The sequence below is a fragment of the Triturus cristatus genome, chromosome 11 (genome assembly GCF_964204655.1).
Source record: "Triturus cristatus chromosome 11, aTriCri1.1, whole genome shotgun sequence".
NCBI lineage: Eukaryota > Metazoa > Chordata > Amphibia > Caudata > Salamandridae > Triturus > Triturus cristatus.
In genome coordinates, this window is record NC_140594.1 from 182,059,659 (window position 1) to 182,082,412 (window position 22,754).

The following is a 22,754-nucleotide window of genomic DNA, read 5'->3' on the forward strand; positions in this document are numbered from 1 at the left end:
ATGCATACTCTGACTCCCCGGTCCACCGCAGCGTTAGGCTGATTGATGTGGAGGGAGTACAGAGCGCGTTCACTTCCTGGTGGTGCCATTATAGGGCGGCCATCTTAGGGGGTTGACGCTCCAGTCTCCTCTGAGCCTAATCTATTTAATTCACTGTTGCACCGCGCAGCGGCACTCGCAGCGGGAGCGCCATAGACGCGCCGAAGAGGCGCCAAAGAGAAGCCAGTCTGCGCCAGTCCGCGACCGGTCGCTCCAGCTCCAGTCCCCTTCCCCAGTTCCGCAGACATGGTAGGCAACCGTGTTATTTACAGTGCTCCTTTGCTGCATGCACTTCGTTCTACTACTAAAGCTGCCTGCCTACATTCGGTCTTGCCTATAAACCGTAAGGCCCGCTGCAAAAGCTGTGACTGGAGTGTTTCACCTCCAGACTCAGGGAATCATTCCTTTACGCGCAAATGGAAGATGTGTCTCCTCAATTGCCGATCCCTGCCAAAACATCATATTGAACTAGCTATGTTGATAGAAGATCTTAAACCTGATGCCCTTTTTTTAACGGAGACTTGGCTTCAGCTAGATATCGATCCTACAATTGTATGGGCCACCCCCCAAGGCTATACCTGTAAACGTTTGGATCGTAAGACAGGTAGAGGGGGAGGACTGGCCATTATTTACAGGGACAATTTTAGATGTCGTGTCACCCCATCCTCTACGCCAGCCTGTGAGACTTTACACTTTACTCTTGAATTCTCCCCCTTAAACACTTTTTCTGGTATGTTAGTCTATCGACCACCTGGCGCCCTCAGCAATTTTATCACCAATATAACGGACACAGTTGCCGACTTAGTGTTGTCTTCAGCAAATTTTACTCTGCTAGGAGACCTGAACCTGCATTTGGATGTCCCACTTGACGCAGATGCCAATAGCCTTCGATCTAATCTGCAGGCTATGGACCTGCTACAGAAAGGCTTTCAACCGACGCATATCAGGGGCCATCTTCTAGATCACATTTACAGTAATCTAGAGAGCCTAACCGTGGAGACACCTATACCACTACCCTGGACCGATCACTTTTTGGTACCTTTTTCTTGGTCTACCGGCAGCTTTTCTATGTCACACTCCCACAATAAGCGCTGGGGAAGAAAATGGGCTTCACTTCCACTTGCTAAATGGAAACTAGCTCTCATTGATCAGCCAGCCCCGGAGGTGACTAACCCCGACACAGCCAATGTCAATTTTGACAATTGGATCTCCAGCACCCTCGATCTAGTCCTTCCAAAGGAATCTTTGCATCTAATAAATAGACCCAAAGTTGCTCCCTGGTACTCGCCTGCTCTCAGGTCTAGGAAACAACTCTGTCGCAAACTAGAGAGAGCCTGGAGACAAGAATATTCTCAATCTAAAAAAGTGGAGTACCGAGCTGCTATAAAGCTCTACAAAAGTGAAATTAAATCTGCCCAAGCTCAGTTTTATGAATAAAAAATTCGTTTAGCTGCCAATTCTCCTAAGGAAATTTTTAAAATTGCTAAATCCTTAATCACTCCCCCTCCCCCTGAGCGTCAGTCACTTGACGGCGCAAAAACCCGTTGCAATAACTTAGCAATTTTCTTCTCCCAGAAGATTTCAACTATCTATTCCTCTTTCTCCATAGCTGGTGGGAACTTGGAGCCTACCACCACAATGGACCCCGACACGATGACTTCTTGCCTGTTGGACAAATTCCCCCTTCTAGACTCCTCCTTATTGGATGGAATAATCCCTAAAGTCACCTCGGGTTCCCCTAACGACCCAGCACCTCCTCAGACTCTTATCAAAGTAATCGACGTCATCCGTCCTGCCATCCTGGATGTCCTCAATGCTTCCATTGCTTCGAATTCTGTCCCAGTCCAATGGAAGTGTGCGATGGTTAGGGCACTCCTGAAAAAACCCACCTTAGATCAGAACAATTTGGCCAACTTTCGCCATAGCTCCCTACTTCCTTGGATGAGCAAACTTCTTGAGAGACACATTAATAACATCTTGGTGGACTATTTAGAATCTAATAGCCTACTATGTGTCTCTCAGACGGGTTTCCGCCCTCAGCATGGAACTGAAACTGCCCTTATAGCAGTAACAGAAGAGACTAGAGCGGTGCTGGACCAGGGAGGAAAAGCAGCCATCATACTACTCGACCTCAGTGCTGCGTTCGACACTGTCAACCATGCCATCCTATTACATCGTTTGAAAGGCATGGGTGTGTCGGGCGCGCCCCTGGAATGGCTGACTTCCTTCGTGGATGAGCGTTTTTTTCAGGTGTTCGAGGGTGAGACGATCTCGGCCAAGCAACCACTCAGTTGTGGGGTTCCGCAGGGTTCGTCCCTGAGCCCCACTCTTTTTAATGTTTATATGCAACCTCTAGCAAATACAGTTCAGCCCTTTGGTGTGCGTATCGTCACCTACGCAGACGACACCCAACTGGTGGTCTCTTTGGACCACTCGGAGGGGTCATCTAACACCCTGGGTCTGTGTCTAGAGGCTGTTGCTGAGTGGATGCATGCGTCTTGTCTTAAACTTAACGGGGAGAAGACGGAGATCATGTTATTAGGTAATTCCTTACCGAACACTTTGGCCTCTATTTGGCCTACATGCCTTGGCACTCCTCCCCTCCCTAAGCCCCAGATAAAGAGCCTTGGAATCTGGCTTGACAGGGCGCTTGATTTCTCGGTCCAAGCCACCAAGACTGCCTCAACTTGTGCTGGGTTAATGAAAATGCTCCGCAAGGTCCTTCCTCTGCTCCCTTTCCAGGCGAGGAGAGTCATGGTTCAGGCCCTGATTCTCTCTCGCCTGGATTACGGGAACGCCTTATATTTGGGCGCCCCTGTAGCGGTGACCAAAAGGCTCCAAGTCACCCAAAACTGTGCCGCCCGGCTATTGTTTAATATTCCTCGTTGGCAATCAGCTAAGAAAGCCCTTAAGGAGCTTCATTGGCTCCCAAAGACTGCCAGAGCTCAGTTTAAGGCGATGTGCATAGTGCACAAATCTTTTCATCGAACAGGCCCTGCCATCTTGTTCCCCTTTGTAGTGCCTTACGTCCCTTCCAGAGCCCTTCGTTCCGGCTCACTGCACTTAGCAACTCCAACAAAGGTTATCAAAGCCCGTTGGGGCGGTCGCTCTTTCTCACACTCTGCCGCCAAACTATGGAATTCCCTTCCTGTGAGTATTAGACAGATCAACAATAGGATGGCATTCAGGAAAGTCCTAAAAACCCATTTGTTTGCGAAAGCGTGCTAATGTACCTTGGAGCTCGTCATAGTAATTGCTGAAGCGCGACGAGGCCTCCGGGTAGTTACGCGCTATATAAATATAATTTTTCATTTCATTTCATTTCATTTCATAACATTAGAGTGCAACAATTCCAAACCACCCCCCACCCACAGCAGCACTCCAACCGTGCTGGTAGTGTAGTGTCCACCCAAAAACAAATCCACCCACAACAGCACCCCAATTGTGCTGGTACGAGATTGCCCACCCAAACCCTACATAACTCTTGACATTACAGTCTTGGTAAAGAAAGTCCAACAAAAAAAAAGCAGTAGGGGGAATCGGCCATGTGGGGGGCGCTCGTGGACCACGAAACCTTCCCGTCTCCCAACACTAACTGCAAAGCAGTCCCCAGGTGGCACGGGGATGTCGGGGGGAGAGATACAGGGGAGGGTGCTTGGTAATGTCCAAAACGAACCTATAAAGTACAAAAAGCCTATCAGTAAGCCATACAAAGCATATAGAGCATATGAAACACTTCGCTGTAGACGACGAGCTGCAGGAAATTGGAGCCATCAGGAAAGCATACAATGGTCCTCACAGTGGGGAGCAGACAATGAAAGTCCCACACGCGTGTGAGCAGGGTGCAGCAGTAAACGTGAAAAGTGGGTAGGTCCGAAACGTAATCTCAAAGCGCTAGTGTCCATTGTTCGGTTTAGCTTGCTGTAGGGGATGGAGACCTGGAATCATGGTCACTAGTATCTCGATGTGGCGATCTTCTCTTGATAGTCTTGAGGAAGTCCTCAACTTGTTGCGGATTGGCACAGAGAGTGTGCTTGCCTTGATAAGTAATCCACAGAATGCTGGGTACATGAATCCATACTCAATTTGAGCTTTACGTAGTTTTTGCTTGACTGGCATGAACTTGCGGCGTGCCTCCTGAGCCTCGACTGTAAAGTCGGTATAGATGGTGAACTCATTGCCCTCAAAGTGCAGCGACTTATGCTCTCGAGCCTTTTTGAGTGCGGTATCCCGGTCTCGATAGTTCAGGAGACGGACCACAATGGGACATGGAATGCGGCCTGGAGGAGGTCAGGGACCCATGCGCTCGTTCCACAAGGAGTTGCGATGAGAAGGTCTCGGCTCCAAAGGTGTCTGTCAGGAGGCGTTCGATGAAGTCTTCCATGCATCCTGTATTAGTGGTCTCCGGTATACCTATGACTCTGATATTATTACGGTGGCTGCGGGCTTCAAGGTCTTTGTTTTTGGCCGCGATGACTTTTAACAGCTTATCCATTTGCAACATTTGTTGCTGCATCTGGGAGGTGGCACCTTCATTGTCTGAAATGCGCTGTTCGGCCTCTTTGATCTACCCGTCGTGCTTATCCACCTTCTGGATGAGAAAGTCTAGGCGTCTGTTCATGGTGTCAATCTTCCCAGTAAGATCAGTAAGGCTGCATAGCCAAGAGCAAGGTTTTAACTTCATCCTCTGGGGCCGATGATTGCGCCTGCGATTGTTCATTGCCAGTCTGTCCGGAGTCAGCCAAGTTAGACCGTGTAGCAGCCTTTTTGGTGTCGAAGGTGAGCCTGGGCTGCTGGCCATCTGGTTTCCCCATTCTGCACAAAAGTACCGTAATGTGTGTGTAAGAGGAGGAACGACAGCAGGAGGCACACACCAAGGAGCTATTTGGATGACGGGTTAAATGATGCCAGGCCGTCTAGTGCACTAATGTCACCGGCCATGAGGAGGAGATGCGACGTTCCAGTGGAAGTCTGGGTGTTCAGCAGCAGTATCTGCCGGTATGGCCAGAGGTAAGTACAGCGATCCATCTGTGAAGTGGCATGCAGCGGAATAGGAGGTCAGTAGGCCCCTGTAGTATGGCGATACCCCAAGACTGTCTTGTCCCCTCCCCTTCTAAAGGATTTAGCACATATAGGCGATGACACCGAGTGGGTTTTTCTTCCTTTTGGTTTATTTTTCTTATAGACCAGTTAGGGTCGTTCCTTGTAGGGTGTAGGGAGGAGATGATCTTCTAATCTCTTGGTTGGCCTTATCGCGGTTCCACCTTCTTCTCTGTGGCTTCTCTTTTACTGTTGTGGCACTCGAGAAGGGTAAGGAGCAATAAAGAAAAATAAAAACAGAAAACAAAACTTTAGGCTACTGCCTCTTTGTGGGTTTTTCAGGGAGGGGAAAGTGCACCTTCACCAGTGTCCCTAAGTGTGAGGTGCCTATGTGAGGGGAAGCATTTTTGTGCAATCGGCGATGTGGCCCTTATTCCTGCCCACCAGCCCCTTAAAGAAAAGGCACGCGCAGCGGGCACTTGCCTGAATCCACGGCCCCTCCGAGGCCGTGGCGTGGTGAGATCCCGCCTCCTTCTCGGAGTGCCGTTCTTGCTCGCGGTGCTCAAAGGGCGTTCCTCCGTTGCCGCTTGCTCGTCTGCCTCTTCTTCTTGGTCCGGGACTCCAGGATCGCTTTCCCCACTGGGACGTCTTCCTTCTCCCACAGTCGAGTTGTCCTTCGTCTCTCCAGCCGCGTCTTCCTCTCCCATTTTGCCGACGTCGTCTCTATCCGCACTTCCTGGTTTTCTACTTTCTCTGGTGGGCGGGGCTTCCTTGCGTTGGCTGAGAAAGGCTATACTGCTGCCACTTCTTCCTGTCTGGGGCGATTCCGCGGCCCCGCTGGAATGTCCGCTGCTCTCCCCACCGAGCGAGGGCTGCTCGGGTGCTTCGTCACAGCCCCGTAGGTCGAATGGCAGGCCGCTGCAGAGTAACCTCAAACGTGTGCCAGATAAGGGTACAACACAAGTGTGGATGGAGGAGTCCCAACTGCGAGATAACACTGCTGGATCAGGAGGGTGGAGGAGGTAGCTCAAGGCAGTGCACTGGGGCCCAGCAACGTGTCGGTGGCACTAAGGAGTAGTCCAGATAGGAGCAAGCACGGTGTGAAACTATGCAGGGGTCAGGAATCCCGTGCAGAATCAGGATGTGAGTGGGTCCAGGCAGGTGACGTAGCTCAGCACCACAACACTCAGGACAACATCCCACCAGCTGCGTGGGGTCCAAGCTGCAGCGCACAATAATGATAGAGATCCGAATGTGCCAGGAAAGGGCGCCAGCAGCACTGTCCAGACTGGTGGAGATGAGGCCCCCCAAAGCATGCACAGGTGGTGCGCCAAGCAGCCCACAGAAGGTTCCACACAAATGGAGCGGCAGTTCGGAAAGCACAGCAGGTGTGGGTAGAGGCTGCCGCTCAGAGACGGTAATCAGCGAAGGGCGCAGGCAGGTGCACACTCATAGGCCCGTCTGGGTCATCAGTCGGGCTTCCACCTCAGTGCTCAGGCCACGTAAAAATCCAGGCCGATGAGCTGTATGATTGTCCCCCCTGCAGGGCTACTTGATGTATGGAGCACCGCTACCAAACTGCAGGTAAGGGCGTCCGCTGTGCACAGTATATTTAGAACCTCTAGGCTACGAGTAGCAGGGAACCGACAATTAACGGGGATAGTTCCAAGGCACACTTGCGGCAGATTAAACAGCGGCGATGGAACGCAGCCGGCAAAGCGTGATGACAGCGGTGGAGTAATGGCGCACACGCAAAGCAGTCAATATCAGCCAGGGCAGCAGGCACCTCACTGCATTCTCCAGGAACTGTCAAGGAAACCCACAGGAGCGTTCCGGGCAGAGGGCCTTAGTCAAGGCAGCAGGCAGGGCGGTAATACAGCTGGCAAAAGGGGCTGGCAACCCCCGCTGGTCGAGAGGCCTTCCGCCACTTGCAATCCCCGAGGCTCGCCTAGCAGAGGCAGCTGTTTGGGCTACCAGAAGTGTCACCACATTTGCCCCCTGGGACGTGAAGTCCAGCCAGAAGTCGGCTACCAGGGACGGAAAGCGGCGATCTTCGACACAACGCTGCAGGATACTTAGAAGAACAGGCGACCAGCTTCACAGGCAGGATTCATGAAGTAGGTGTAAGGATAAATGCCGGATCGTGCACCAAGCAGCCAGAGCCTCACAGGCGTGTGGCCATCTTGGTCATGCGCCACCTAGCGCCCCCTACATGTCCGTAGTTACAAGGGTGACCAACTGACATGGGTGCAAATTCAGGACGGTGAATGTAAAAATTCAGGACAAAATTTGGGGACAAAAGCTCCGCTGTCTGCACGCTCACCGCTGACCGCGCTCACCTCCTCCTGGGAGGTGTTCGAGGCTGCCCAGGTCTGGCTTGTGCCCACTCCGTTTCTGCCTCCACTCCTCCTGCTGAGCCTGGTCTAATTTTCTGCTTATTTTTGTTGTGGTCGTTTCTTGTGTTATTCTAGGCTTACTGCCCACTGTATTTTGCTTTTTTATTTCTGTTGCGCTTTAGCCTGTATCAGCCCGCGGCTGCTTCCCCTACGGCCCCTGCCCGCTCCCGCTCCCGCTTCCCAGCTTCACATCCCTCCGCCCTCCCCTATTTTATGGTGGCCACTGCGGAGGAGCGTGAGCAAGTCCTCTGACCTCCTGGTTTGAGAACTGCTCTTTTCCCCACAGCTCTGCAGTATGCACTCACACCGTCAACCCCGCTCACCTCCTCCTGGGAGGTGTTCGAGGCTGCCCAGGTCCTGCTTGTGCCCGATCTGTGCTGCCTCCACTCTTCCTGCTGTGTCTGGTCTAATTTTTTGCTTATTTTTGTTGTGGTCGTTTCTTGTGTTATTCTAGGCTTACTGCCCACTGTATTTTGCTTTTTTATTTTTGTTGCGCTTTAGCCTGTTTCAGCTCGCCGCTTCCCCTTCGGCCCCTCCCCCCTGTCGGTTCCCGCTCGCGCCTCCCAGCTTCACGTCCCTGCCCTATTTCATGGCGGCCGCTTCGGGGGAGCGCAAGCAAGTCCTCAGACCTCCTGGTCTGAGAACTGCTCTTCTCCCGCAGCTCCACTGTCTGCACGCTAACCGCTGACCCCGCTCACCTCCTCCTGGGAGGTGTTCGAGGCTGCCCAGGTCTGGCTAGTGCTCGCTCCATGCTGCCCCCGCTCCTCCTGCTGTGCCTGGTCTGATTTTCTGCTTATTTTTGTTGTGGTTGTTTCTTGTCAGTTACAGCCCACCTCAGCTTCCCCTGCAGCCCGTCTGGGCCCGTTCTCGACCCGACCGCGACCAACGCCAGGGACCTTGGATCTCTGACCATCCAACGCCTAGAGTCAGCAACTCTCCTCACACCCAATTCCAGACAACAACAACTGCCAGCAGTCCACGCCAAACACAACCCAAGGCGAGTTCTACTGCCGCCGCTGCCACCAGACCTTTACCACCGCCCCCGCCGCCAACACTGCCAACGCCCTAAGATGAATCCTCCTCAATGGCCGTCCAATGCACATACAGGTCATAGAGATCTGGAACCTCCTGGACACCCTCTCACCCAACATCACCTTCTTAACAGAAACCTGGACCAATGCCTCCTCGGCCCCTGACATCACCATCGCCATCCCGAAGGGGTACAAGATCCAGAGGAATGACCGCCACCAACCACCCGGGAGGAGGACTCGCCATCACGCATAAAAACTCCCTCCGCCTCTCCACCTCGAGCGTCATCTTCACTGTGGCCGAACACCTGCACTTCCAGATCCAGACCAGGCCCAACTTCACACTCCGTGGCACCCTGGCCTACAGACCCCCCGGCCAGCAGGCCCTCTTCGCCGACACCATCCCCTACCTCATCGCACCCCACGCCGTCACCTCCTTGGACTACATTCTCATCGGAGTCCTGAGCTTCCACCCCAGTGACCCCAATTCCACCACACTCCGGGATAACCTTACCAACATCGGACTGAAACAACTCGTCACCACGTCGACCCACAAGGCAAGACACACCCTTGAACCCATCTTGACCCCATCTTCGCAGGAAGGAACAGCGTCCATTTCAGCCACACCACGCAACCCCCATGGACCGACCACCACTGCTACACTTCCTCGTCGACAAACCCAAGCTGCCCAAACCCGCTCCACGACCTTAACGAAGGAACTGGAGCAGAGTCACCGAGGAGCAGCTTAACTCCACCCTTACCCGGGACACCCCCACAGCGGCAACCAACGCCAGCCACGCAGCCAGAGAATTTCACACATGGATCTCCAACTGCTCAGACAAGCTCGCGCCGCTACGCAACTCCGACAGACAGCGCCCCCGGAAGGCCGCCTGGTTCACTATTGACTTCCAAGAAGCCAGACGCGCCTTCGGACACCTCGAGAAGAACTGGAGAAACAACAAGACACCTAAAAACCATACCCCCTACTAGAACACCATGACGGAGTACCACCAACGCATCAGAACCAGCAAAAGAACCTTTATCCACAACCAAATCCTCGCCAACGGCAGCGACTCCAAGGCACTCTTGAGAATCATCGAAAAATTCACCAGCCCCCCCAGTGAAGCTACGGACATTGGCCTTTCCCAGGACCTCTGTAACCATCTCGGATCCTACTTCCACCTAAAGATCAAAAACCTCTACGACAACTTCAACGACCCAACACCTGACTCCACAACCATCCCGCCCTCCGGCAACTCCGACCAGCCCACCATCTTCACGTGTACACCGGTCACGACCGAAGACACTGCCTTGACCATGAAATGCATCCACTCAGGGGGCCTCCACAGACCCCTGCCCACCTCGCAGAATTATGACGCACCATTAACACCACCTTCAAGACCGGCACTTTCCCCGACGACTGGAAACGCGCAGAAGTCAGACCCCTGCTCATGAAGGCCTCTGTTTATTCCACGTACCTCAAGAACGACCGGCCCATCTCGCTCCTCCCCTTCGCGGCAAAAGTCCCTGAGAAGACCGTCAACGCAGAACTCCCAAGGCTCCTCGAAGACAACGCCATACTCTACCCCTCTCAGTCCGGATTCCGTAGCAACCACAGAGACCGCCCTACTCGCTGCCACAGACAACATACGCAAAACCCTCGACCTAGGACACACCGCAGCCCTGATCCAACTTGACCTGTCAGCAGGGTTCGACACCATCTCCCACTGCACACTCATCGCCAGACTGCACGGCATCTACATCCAAGGAACCACCCTCGATTGGATCCGCTCGTTCCTCACCGGCAAAAGCCAAAGGATCAGAATGCCGCCCTTATTTTCCGAACCCATGGAGATCAACTGCGGAGTGCCCCAGAGATCATCTCTCAGCCCAACCCTCTTCAATGTCTACATGGCCCCCCCTTGCCGCCATCGTCAGACAGCACGGCCTCAGCATAGTATCCTACACATACGACACTGAGCTCATCCTCTCCCTCACCAAAGACCCCACCACCACCAGACTCAACTTCCAGGAAGGAATGCAGAACGTCACATCTTGGATGAGCAACAGTTGCCTGAAGCTCAACTCTGAGCAGGCAGATGTCCTCGTCCTCTGAACCACTCCATCAGCATGGAATAACACCTGGTGGCCCACCGCCCTCGGCAGCCCCCCTAACTCCACGGACCACGCCAGAAACCTCGGCCTCGTACTCAACTCCTCCCTCTCGATGAACCTACAGGTCAACACCATTGCTTCCAGCTGCTTCAACACCCTCTGCATCCTCCGTAAGTCTTTCAAATGGATCCCCCCTGAGTCAAGGAAGACAGTTACCAACACACTCATAACCAGCAGACTAGACAATGAAAACACCCTCTACGCCGGCCTAAAGAAGTCTCTGCTCCACAAGCTCCAAACAATACAGAACACCGCTGCCAGACTCATCCTTGGAATCCCTCGACACAAACACATCAGCCAACACCTTCAGAATCTCTACTGGCTCCCCATCGAGAAGAGAGTCACTTTCAAGATACTCACCCACTCCTACAAATGCCTCCACAACACCGGGCCCCAATACTTCAACAATAGAATCACCCTCCACGTACCCAAAAGCGACCTCCGATCTGCCAACCTTGTCCTCGCCGAGATCCCATGCATCCGCATAGCCAAAGCAGGGGGAAAGAGCCTTCTCCTACATCGCGGCCAAGACCTGGAACGAGCTCCTGATCGACATCAGAAGTGCCCCCTCCCTGAAAACTTTCAGGAAGGCACTCAAGCCTTGGTTGTTATTTGGCAGCTAACCCTCTTTATGAAAGTATCAGGGCTCATCCTTTTAAGGTTGAGTCACTATGCAACTTGAACAATCCTTAGACATGGTCCTACCAGGAGCTGTTGGACTAGTTGTAAAGCTCTTGCGTTGAGAACAGTTTCACTTTAGTCATTCTGGGTTATGGTATCACTTTGTTGGCAAGTGAGTCTCAACTCTTCTCTCTCCATTTGGGCACTACTTACCATTGTACTTCCAAATGGTTACTACGTTACCAATTTGGGAGGGTTGTGTTGTGTTTGTCCCTTCAAACTTTCTGCTCAATAACACATGTATCAATTATTTGTGACCACTGCCAGCTCACACAGAAATGTTTAAAAATTGAAAACTATTATTTAAGAACAGCCATCTTGTCTTTAAAAAAAGAAATCAGGCTGCGCCAAAAGAAAAATCTTTATTTAAATGTAATCAAACATATGGTTGTCTGCTGAACCTTGTAGCACACCATCCCTCTCACTGTATCCAATCAGAATGAGTCGCAATTTGCGACCTACCTAATGAAAATTAGCTAGGTAGGTGGATTGCGGTCTACTCCAAATCTGGATTTTACTAACTGATCTATTACTACACAAATCAGTTCGCAAAGTGCGACCGTTTTTTTGCAGCCCGTATAACACATCTGGCCCACTGTGACTGATCTAGTGGGATAATAGGCAGACACGTGTGAAACTAAATCTCTAGAAACCATCCAACAGAAAGTGTATGCACCAGTGCTTAGTTTGTGAAAAAGTAAGTGCCTGGCCCTCGTCAGGTTGCCACGGCCCATGACAGCTTGCACCAGCCTTTTGCTCCTGTTAGTGCAGCCTATGACAGAACCAACACAACTACTAACTATGAAACTCTTCAAGTGTGACAATTTAGACTATGTCAAAAAAAGACGGGACTGGTAGGGCATATGAAGGTCCAACGTACATGCCCTAAATTAAGTCAAAAAGAGAAGGGTACGAAGTTTCTTGGTGGTGTATTGACCACCTTATGTATGTACTCTAGGCAGTGAGGAGGAGGGGAATTCCTCCTGTCGGAACTAGGGCCCTCACACAACCAGCAAGCTAGGTGTCATGCTTCATCATATGGGCCTGCTCCTCGTCGGGCCGGTGCTGCAATGCCTGACGGACACCCATAGAGGGGCTCTTTAGCGGAGATCTTCTGTTCCTTGCCGTATAGGTGCAGTGAGCGTGAGGGACCTGAGTGAGCGTAGATGTGGAAGGTGAATGTTTAAAACAGGTACGAGGGAGTCCTCAGTGGTAACCTTTATTCTGAGAGGGTCCCAACCTGGATAAAAGGGAAACAGGGGGGGGGTGGCTATTTTGTTATAAAGTGAAAAAAATTGCGCTCTTCCCCCAGATGGTCAACATGTTTCTCGCCGCAGATTTGTCAAAAAATGATCAGGGGCGATTCTTCAGGACCGAGTGAATGAGAAAACTATCTACAACGGGTGGCAAGGTGCAACACTTACTGTTCCTACGGGTCAATTACCCAAAGGGAAGGCAGACAACCTAGAGTAGCAAAAGAGAATAAAAACAAGGTAAAGTTAAAATTCCCATGTGAGTTCAATCATTATGATGATAGATGGATGTGTACTTGGTTCATATTATCAAATAAAACTTTTTTTTTTTAAACACACAATGCTATCATGCAATTCATTATAGCTCTGTAAGTGACTCTGTATGCAACCCCTGTGCACACATGTCAAACGTGGTGATTGAACGAAGTGGTGAGTGGTTGTTGACTCACCTATTCAAAATATCTAGTTGTGTCTCGTCAGTAGCAGCGAAGTATTTGAGACACAAAATGTAGTGTCTCTAAAAAAGAGAAGAGACACAAAGCAACAAGAAAAGTTTTGGTCATATGCATACTGGTTTGCTGCTCACGTAATGACCCTGGTGCAATAGACTATAAAGAGTAAAGTGCCCGGGTCAGATAGGATGTTGCCTGTGAACGTGACCCTAAACCACCTACACAACCAATGTTAAAATTGCCCACACTGGACCCGTGTGCCTGGACGATGCACATTGCATCGAGACTCCGAAGGCTCACAGGAGCAACTCCGGTGTCATGGATACAATCAGCATGCCCCCAAGGACCCGACCGTGTCAGGAGCAGTTTACCGATTAAGTAAAGGCGTTTATTTCATATTCAATAGCCTCTGCATGGCAGTGCCTGCTTCATCTGCTATGTTGTTTGCCATTAAGTGCTTTCAGAAAGAGGGATGGGTTCATGTGTGCTGTATTGTTTTCAGACTCGTTGCCAGACTAGCTAGGACATGGAATAGGAGTTGGAGGTCAGTCTTAGTTATTTTGGAAAAGTCATGTTAGAATTCTTTGTTGTGATCAGCTGTTTATGTTCACTTGTGTCACACCACTTTGTAACACGTTGCGTGCGTTTCAAAGTTGAGTGGTGCCAAGTTATGTTGGCAGAAAACTGATGTAAATGTATGGAGTAACCAGGAATGCCTTATTTTCCCTGCACTGTCTGCCTTGTGTCTTTTGACAGGTGCCATGGATCCTCGCTGCAAACTAATTGTGTTCATGGGAAAGACGGACCCCCACGCCCCGCGCCACAAGCAGCAGACGATGGTCCTCGTCCCTATGGCCGCTGCCGGCATTAGGGTTATCCGCCCTCTCACTGTCTTCGGAGCAGAAGATGCGCCAGGTAGCAAGGATTAAAGATCTTTATTCCGAAGCCCTTTGTTTCAGCTGGAGGACACTGAAAGCAGATCTCAGTTCAATGTGCAGCTTGTACTGAACATGCAAGCAAGGTGGAAGCACCCGAGGCAGTAACAGTTCCATAATGTAACCCAGCAATATTTACCTAGTAGCTATAAGATTATTTGTTTTACTATAGTAATAATACAGTTTTAAGTCACATCAAACATTGTAATATTGACTCTCGAATCCTTAAGAAAACATTTGATCTGAAATGCCATGCAGGTCGGTCAAGGTGCGAAAACAAAGTTGTAGGGGGATGGTACCACAGTACTCTTTTCTACGGAACCTTCAACACAAATACATAGATATGAGAACACAAAAAATATCAAAAAAACACACACATAATAAATGCTTTGTGGTGTGTTGGTTCAATAAAAAAAGCTGTTTTTTGGTGCTGATAAGATGTTACCCAATTTAGCGTTGTTCAGTACCAGTCATTGTCTACCTCTGGTGAATGAAAGGCTGAGTGGACACACCCAGCATATCTTTAAACACTGGCTTCTGCACGGGATTTATTAGTCCAGTGACCCTCAGATCAAAGCTTCACATGACCTGGCAGGCAGATCGTCCTTGCCTCCATCCAGTACCTTTTCCTGGTTTCATGATTTGTTGTGCTCAAAGTAAAACAGAAATACTAGAGATATCATAAAGCAGTCGCAATAGGGGTTTTGTGTCGCTGGATGATTTGAATCTTCCCTAAAAATATTTTGTTGAACTATAACGTTCCCCCGTTATAGTTACTGTAGGCAACTATAACTCACGCGACCGTAATCCTCTGCTGATGACATATGTGTCTTTATGAAAAAAAAATATTTGTAATATATGTATAGCTAAAATTTAATGGAAGAAGACATGGGCAAATAAGTGTCTAAAAACAGTATTAGCATCAGCAGAGGATTACGGTCGCGTGAGTTATAGTTGCCTACAGTAACTATAACGGGGGAATTTCATTGGTTTTTTATCAGTAAAATGTCCAGCTAACTATAACATGTGTTAAACCTATGGTTTTTTCAGTGAATATATATATATACACACACACACACACACAGTCTCCCATATAAATACTCAGTCAAACAATAACCCATTTAGACACTCATGTGCCTTCTAACCAACCCATGTAGCAGTTTACACAACAGACAGACTGATACAGACATTCACACAGTTTAGTCACTAACCGATGCATTCAGTAAGACATGTTTAATCACTCACTTATACAATCAGTCACACACCTGCTAAATCGTCCATCCAGACACTTATACTCCCACTCATTCTTCAATACACCTTGGCATGTATATAAAACATATTTAAAAATTACAGAAACAGTCACTGGATTATGTCATCAGTGATGTCACTGATCGTGCCATGAATGATGTAATATGTGACGTCATAAGCAGTGCCCCTAAAACCTATGATTTTTTCAGTGGAAAAAAAAAGTTATATGTATATATATATTCACTGAAAAAACCATAGGTTTCACACATGTTATAGTTAGCGGAAATTTTACTGATAAAAAACCAATGAAATTCCCCCGTTATAGTTAGTGCAGGCAACTATAACTCACGCGACCGCAATCCTCTGCTGATGCTAATACTGTATTTAGACACTTATTTGCCCATGTCTTCTTCCATACATTTTTAGCTATACATATATTACAAATATTTTTTTTTTCATAAAGACACATATGTCATCAGCAGAAGATTGCGGTCGCGTGAGTTATAGTTGCCTGCACTAACTATAACGGGGGAATTTCATTGGTTTTTTATCAGTAAAATTTCCGCAAACTATAACATGTGTGAAACCTATGGTTTTTTCAGTGAATTTGCAAAGTTTTTTAAATGCTAATTCCTAACTATAACGTGTGTGAAACCTATGTTTTTTTCAGTGAATTTGTACGGTTTTTTAAATGCTAAGTTACTTTACGCCATTCGTGGCGTGCGCGCCCACTTAACGCAGTTCGTTCCGTGCGCGCACGCTGCGCTTCACGCACCGTGCGCGCACAGTGAGCACGCGGTGCGCTTCGCGCACCGCGCGCCCACTTTACGCAGTTAGTGCCGTGCACGCACGGTGGGCACGCGGTGCGCTACGCGCACCGCGCGCCCACGTTACGCTAGATGGGCCATGTACGCACGATGCGCTTCGCGCACCGTGCGCACATGGAGGACATATGATGCACTTCGTTTTGAAAGGTAATATTTTAATTTTTCGTAAGTTTTATAAGCCATGCACAAATGGTGCCCTTCGGGGACCATTTGCACACGGGGTGGAGAGAGTGTGGATAATTTTTTTTTAAATTATTTTTTATTTAAATATTATAGATTATCTCAGGTGTAATAAGCCATGCACAATTGGTGGCCTTAGGCCACCAATTGCACACGGGGTGGGGAGAGTGTGGACAATTTTTTTTTAATAATTTTTTACCGTACGCGTACGGTAAGCGTAATCGGGGAAATTAGCGAAAAAATAAAAATTCCGTTTTTGGCCTTGGGGGATCTTTGGGGACTCCCTCAACATGGCTATGTGTGTGGGAGCTGTCTAAACAGCCCCTTTACATGTTTTTGTGCTTTATATTTTAAACATCTCTCTCAGTGCGAGAGAGAAAATGGCGGCCGCCGCTTCCTGGTTTCGGCCGATTCGAATGTTTACTAAGATCTAAGAGCCAATCAGAATCGCGCTCGCGCACGCCACCGTACGCGTACGGTAAGCGTACCGTAAGCGCACCGTAAGCTGGCTCAGATATATATATTGATTTAAAGGCTATTTTCTCAGAATCTACTGAACAGATTTACACCAAACCTCCAAATAGAATGTTGCGGATTTCCTATGGAAACACGGTCCTAACTATAACTATCTACTGGCGATAGATAGATAGATAGATAGATAGATAGATAGATAGATAGATAGATAGATAGATAGATAGATATATATATAACCTACTGGCGGTCGCCAGTAGGTAGTTATAGTTAGGACCACGTTTCCATAGGAAATCCGCAACATTCTATTTTGAATAACTTTGGCGCCGGTCGACGAATCCTCGCGAATTTTTCAAAATAGGTGGGGCGCTACGCTCCGCTCCTACCCTGAAAGTCTCGGGGGGATTCGTCAAGCGGGGGCTGAGATAAAAGGGGGTCCCAAAACGCGTTTTTCCCATGCATTTTTCCATAGGACCTTTAGACAGGGCTACAGCCCGAACGGCTGAACAGAATTACTAGAAATTTGGCAGAGAGGTAGTCCTCAGGTCAAGGAAGTGCCTTTTGTAGGTTTGGTGTAAATCTGTTCAGTAGATTCTGAGAAAATAGCCTTTAAATCAATATATATATCTGAGCCAGCTTACGGTGCGCTTACGGTACGCTTACCGTACGCGTACGGTGGCGTGCGCGAGCGCGATTCTGATTGGCTCTTAGATCTTAGTAAACATTCGAATCGGTCGAAACCAGGAAGCGGCGGCCGCCATTTTCTCTCTCGCACTGAGAGTGATGTTTAAAATATAAAGCACAAAAACATGTAAAGGGGCTGTTTAGACAGCTCCCACACACATAGCAATGTTGAGGGAGTCCCCAAAGATCCCCCAAGGCCAAAAACGGAATTTTTATTTTTTCGCTAATTTTGCCGATTACGCTTACCGTACTGGTACGGTTAAAAATTATTAAAAAAAAAAAATTATCCACACTCTCCCCACCCCGTGTGCAATTGGTGCCCGAAGGGCACAAATTGTGCATGGCTTAATAACGATGAGTTAAACTAAAATATTTAAAAAAATAAAAATAAAAAAAAAAATTATCCACACTCTCCCCACCCCGTGTGCAATTGGTGCCCGAAGGGCACAAATTGTGCATGGCTTAATAACGATGAGTTAAACTAAAATATTTTTTAAAAAAATAATAAAAAAAAAAATTATCCACACTCTCTCCACCCCGTGTGCAAATGGTGCCCGAAGGGCACCATTTGTGCATGGCTTATAACATATACGAAAAATTAAAATATTACCTTTCAAAACGAAGTGCATCATATGTCCTCCATGTGCGCACGGTGCGCGAAGCGCATCGTGCGTACATGGCCCATCTAGCGTAACGTGGGCACGCGGTGCGCGTAGCGCACCGCGTGCCCACCGTGCGTGCACGGCACTAACTGCGTAAAGTGGGCGCGCGGTGCGCGAAGCACACCGCGTGCTCACTGTGCGCGCACGGTGCGTGAAGCGCAGCGTGCGCGCACGGAACGAACTGCGTTAAGTGGGCGCGCACGCCACGAATGGCGTAAAGTAACTTAGCATTTAAAAAACCGTACAAATTCACTGAAAAAACCATAGGTTTCACACACGTTATAGTTAGGAATTAGCATTTAAAAAACCTTGCAAATTCACTGAAAAAACCATAGGTTTCACACATGTTATAGTTAGCGGAAATTTTACTGATAAAAAACCAATGAAATTCCCCCGTTATAGTTAGTGCAGGCAACTATAACTCACGCGACCGCAATCTTCTGCTGATGACATATGTGTCTTTATGAAAAAAAAATATTTGTAATATATGTATAGCTAAAAATGTATGGAAGAAGACATGGGCAAATAAGTGTCTAAATACAGTATTAGCATCAGCAGAGGATTGCGGTCGCGTGAGTTATAGTTGCCTGCACTAACTATAACCGGGGAATTTCATTGGTTTTTTATCAGTAAAATTTCCGCTAACTATAACATGTGTGAAACCTATGGTTTTTTCAGTGAATATATATATATATATATATTTATTTATTGCACTTAAAATGTGAAATGCTTTTTTATAAACAGTCTGCAGAATTCCATCAATCTCTGCTGGATTTGAAATTAAGAATCTGAACTGAGCACACCCTGGCTGCACCTGCAAAATAGTCCCCAGATTTCTGAAGGCTAGAGAGTCGACCTCGAAGCTGGGAAACCGGGTTTGAGTCACGGCAGGGACGCTCAACATCCTGTGATTCTGGGCAAATCACCTAATCTCCCTGCGCCTAACAAAATGAATGTGTCCTTGTGTAATGTAATTGGTGCTCATGTAAAGCGCTCTAATACCTTCGGGTCCAGTTCGCGCCATATAAAAATTATATATCTGTGGAGCAGCAGTCAGGGATTTATGGGCTACACGCACCACGAAGCCCATGATAGGGCTTCGCACTGGGAAACAGCTTTAACTCAAGTGCGCCATGGAGGAACTATTTGGGACACGGACTGCAAGTCCCACAATACATTATGGTGAAAGTCATCTGATCCGTAAATTATGTTAATTGCGTGGGAGTGTCCAGAGCACAAACTCAGTTAAAAGCCTTCAAAGACGAGCGGCGGCTCAGAAACGCGTTAGGCTAACATCAATTTAACTGGATGGCTGAAGTTACATCAGGCTGCGAAGTAGCCCTTGCCCGATTCGAAACTACTGCGGAGTGCGTCCTTGACCTGTGGGCAATTTGGAGCGTCGATATATATATATATACACACCAAAACTACCATCTTCCACAGAAACTCCATGGAAAGCAGGCACGGACACGAAGTGGTTCTGGATTCGGCATTTATTTATTAGTGCATGTCGCCTTCAAGAGGCCTTTGACAATATATATATTACCTACTGGCGGTCGCCAGTAGGTAGTTATAGTTAGGACCACGTTTCCATAGGAAATCCGCAACATTCTATTTTGAATAACTTTGGCGCCGGTCGACGAATCCTCGCGAATTTTTCAAAATAGGTGGGGCGCTACGCTCCTACCCTGAAAGTCTCGGGGGGATTCGTCAAGCGGGGGCTGAGATAAAAGGGGGGTCCCAAAACGCGTTTTTCCCATGCATTTTTCCATAGGACCTTTAGACAGGGCTACAGCCCGAACGGCTGAACAGAATTACTTGAAATTTGGCAGAGAGGTAGTCCTCAGCTCAGGGAAGTGCCTTTTGCAGGTCTGGTGTCAATCTGTTCAGTAGTTCCTGAGAAAATCAAAAGTAAAATCATATATATATGTGGGCGGAGCCTAACCACACATCTCATCCTGAGATCTGATTGGCTGTCAGCACTTCATCCAAGAAGTGTTGGCAGCCATCTTGGGACCAATATACATGATAGCACCTCATTAAAAAGCATTGCAGTTAATAGAAGGTTTTAAGACTTTAGTTACATTATAAATCATTTGTTGATGGTACCATACTCATTTTAGGAATTGTGGTATGTTCTAAGGTGATTTCACCATGTGAAAAAGGCTTCTGCTGGGATATCATGATTGAGAGAAAAATATTTTCTCATGCTTTTCCCACGGAGGTTTGGAAGGTGATCTATAAGCTAAACTGAGAGCATATTTTCTGTAAATTCACATTATCTTTCTCAGTCATGTGAGAATTAAGTCTGACATTCTCAGTAAAACATGTACATCCAACAAGGGCAGAGACTGTCAGTTGATTTCTTTGTGTTCTACTGCAGCTTCCCAGAGTGTTCCAAAGAACAACTAGAGCGCTAACAGTCCTACTTATGACAAACGTATGGCACACCTGAAGCCATCTTGCTTGGATTAAAGTGGTAACTCTTAAAACATTTAATTTAAAAAGGAACAACATGAGGGGGTTCATTTTTCCATAACAAGTATGATTAGTGCTGCAGAAAGAAAAAGTAGGGCACATTTTGACTTCTGAAATCCTCTTTTATTTCATTAAAACATTCTGACATGCAGACTGAAACATGCACTTTCAATACCAGCAGCAGTTTTCCCTGGTGAGCAGTAGCTTAACTACAGTGATCTAATGAGCAAAAAGAGTGCTAACATTCTGAATTTATGGCAAATGTGTGACACATCTGAATGCCTTCTTGATGGAATCAAAGTAAAAAACTGAAAGTATTTCCTACTGAGGAGACTGCAGTAAATGAGGAAATTAGGAAACTTCATAACAAATAAGTCTCCCAAGATGGCCACCAGAGACAAAAGAGCCCAAATGTAGCCCAAATATCACCCAGATGTAGCCCAAGTATAGCCCAATGACAGAATGTCCCAGAGTGTTCTTAAAAACAACTAGAGCGCTTACTGTCTTCATTATGACAAAAGTATGGCACACCTGAAGCCATCTTGATTGGAATAAACTGGTAACACTTAAAACATTTAATTTAAAAAGGAACACAATGAGGGGGTTCATTTTGCCATAGAAATTATGATTAATGCTGAAGAAAGAAAATGAGGGCACATTTTGAGTGACTTCTCAAATCCTCTTCTATTTCATTACAAAAATTCTGACATGCAGACTGAAACATGCACTTTTAATACCAGGAGCAGACTTCCATGGTGAACAGTAGTTTTACTACAGTGATCTAATGAGCAACTAGAGTGCTAACTTTCAGAATTTATGGCAAATGTGTGACATATCTGAATACCTTCATGATGGAATCAAAGTAAAAAACTGAAAGCATTTCCTACTGAGGAGACTGCAGTACATGAGGAAATTAGGAAACTTCATAACAAATAAATCTCCCAAGATGGCCACCGGAGACAAAAGAGCCCAAATGTAGCCCAAAATCACCCAGATGTAGCCCAAATATAGCCCAATGACAGAAGTGTGCAACACACTTATTATTTTGTGTTTTTGCAGTGTTATATAGTGCAGACTTGTCAGGTATTGGAGTGCTTTACATGAGCATTGGTTACATCACACAAGAACAAATTCATTTTGGTTGTAGACATGGGGAGACTAAGTGATTTGACCAGAATCACAGAATGTCGAGCTGAAGCAGAAACTCCAACCTGGTTCCCCAGTTGCAAAGTCTGCAGTTCTGGAAGTAACACCACATCCTCTTCCCTAAGTGCAACATTTAATCAAGTGGTCAACTGGATAAAAAAACATAAAGATAACAAATAATTTAAAAGTGCTTTGTCGCTATTTGAAAACTCAGAAAATATGTCCTTATTTTAGTCTTTTAGAGCACTAACCATAATTTAGATGCCAATAAGACCCTCTCATATATGTAATTTCTAAAGGAAATGCTCTAGGTATTACAGTTTTGATTACATCAAGATGACGTCAGGCGTTCCACACTTTTGTAATAAATATAGAATGTTAGCAATCTAGTTGTTCATTAGGATACTGTTGAGAGGCAGAGGCCAGGGGCATGGACTCTGAAAATTGAAGGCAGGGAGGAGGGTGCAAAGGCAACAATTTAACCACACTGAGCAGGCAGGAAGGGCCGTGGCAGCACAACAGACCATGGAGGGCAGAGGAAAGGGGGGCAGGGGCAACAAACCAACAATACAGGACTTGCAAGAGAGGCTGTGGCAATGTAATAGATCATTGTGGGCAGAAGGAAGAGTCAATGGTAGTACAACCATACATGCCAACAGACCCGATTCAGCCAGGAAACGTCCAATGTTTTTAAGCTCAAATGGGCTTTATTTGATCTGTCTCCTGTCTACAATCTCCTCTTTTTCAATGTAACTCAAAGGGGAAAATCAATACCACAGTTTTTTTTCAAAATCTCCCTCTTACCAAGTTCAAAATGTTCGCAAGTATGGTACATTGGATCATGGAAGGAAATGGGGTAGGGACATGGACTTGGATAACAGAGGACAGGAGGGACATGGAGAGGTGCACCAAACTGACCCTGCAGGGCAGGCATCAGGGTTTGCAACAGCACAATACACCACACAGGGCATGCGGGACGGGAGTGCAGCACAACAATCCATAGAAAGCAAGAGGGAGGGGACAGGACCATGTACATGGACAACAGAGAACAGAGGGGCA

General features: G+C 47.6%; 1 protein-coding gene across 8 annotated transcripts in view; it reads left to right on the forward strand.

The window, feature by feature from the left end:
• ACAD10 (acyl-CoA dehydrogenase family member 10) overlaps positions 1–22,754 on the forward strand; it is a 482,886-nt gene that overhangs the window by 392,695 nt on the left and 67,437 nt on the right. For all 8 annotated transcript variants that reach the window (XM_085633523.1, XM_085633522.1, XM_085633520.1 and 5 more), the window contains one exon: positions 13,821–13,979. In XM_085633523.1, coding sequence (XP_085489649.1) covers positions 13,821–13,979 — 159 coding nt within the window. The remainder of the gene's footprint in view (positions 1–13,820; positions 13,980–22,754) is intronic.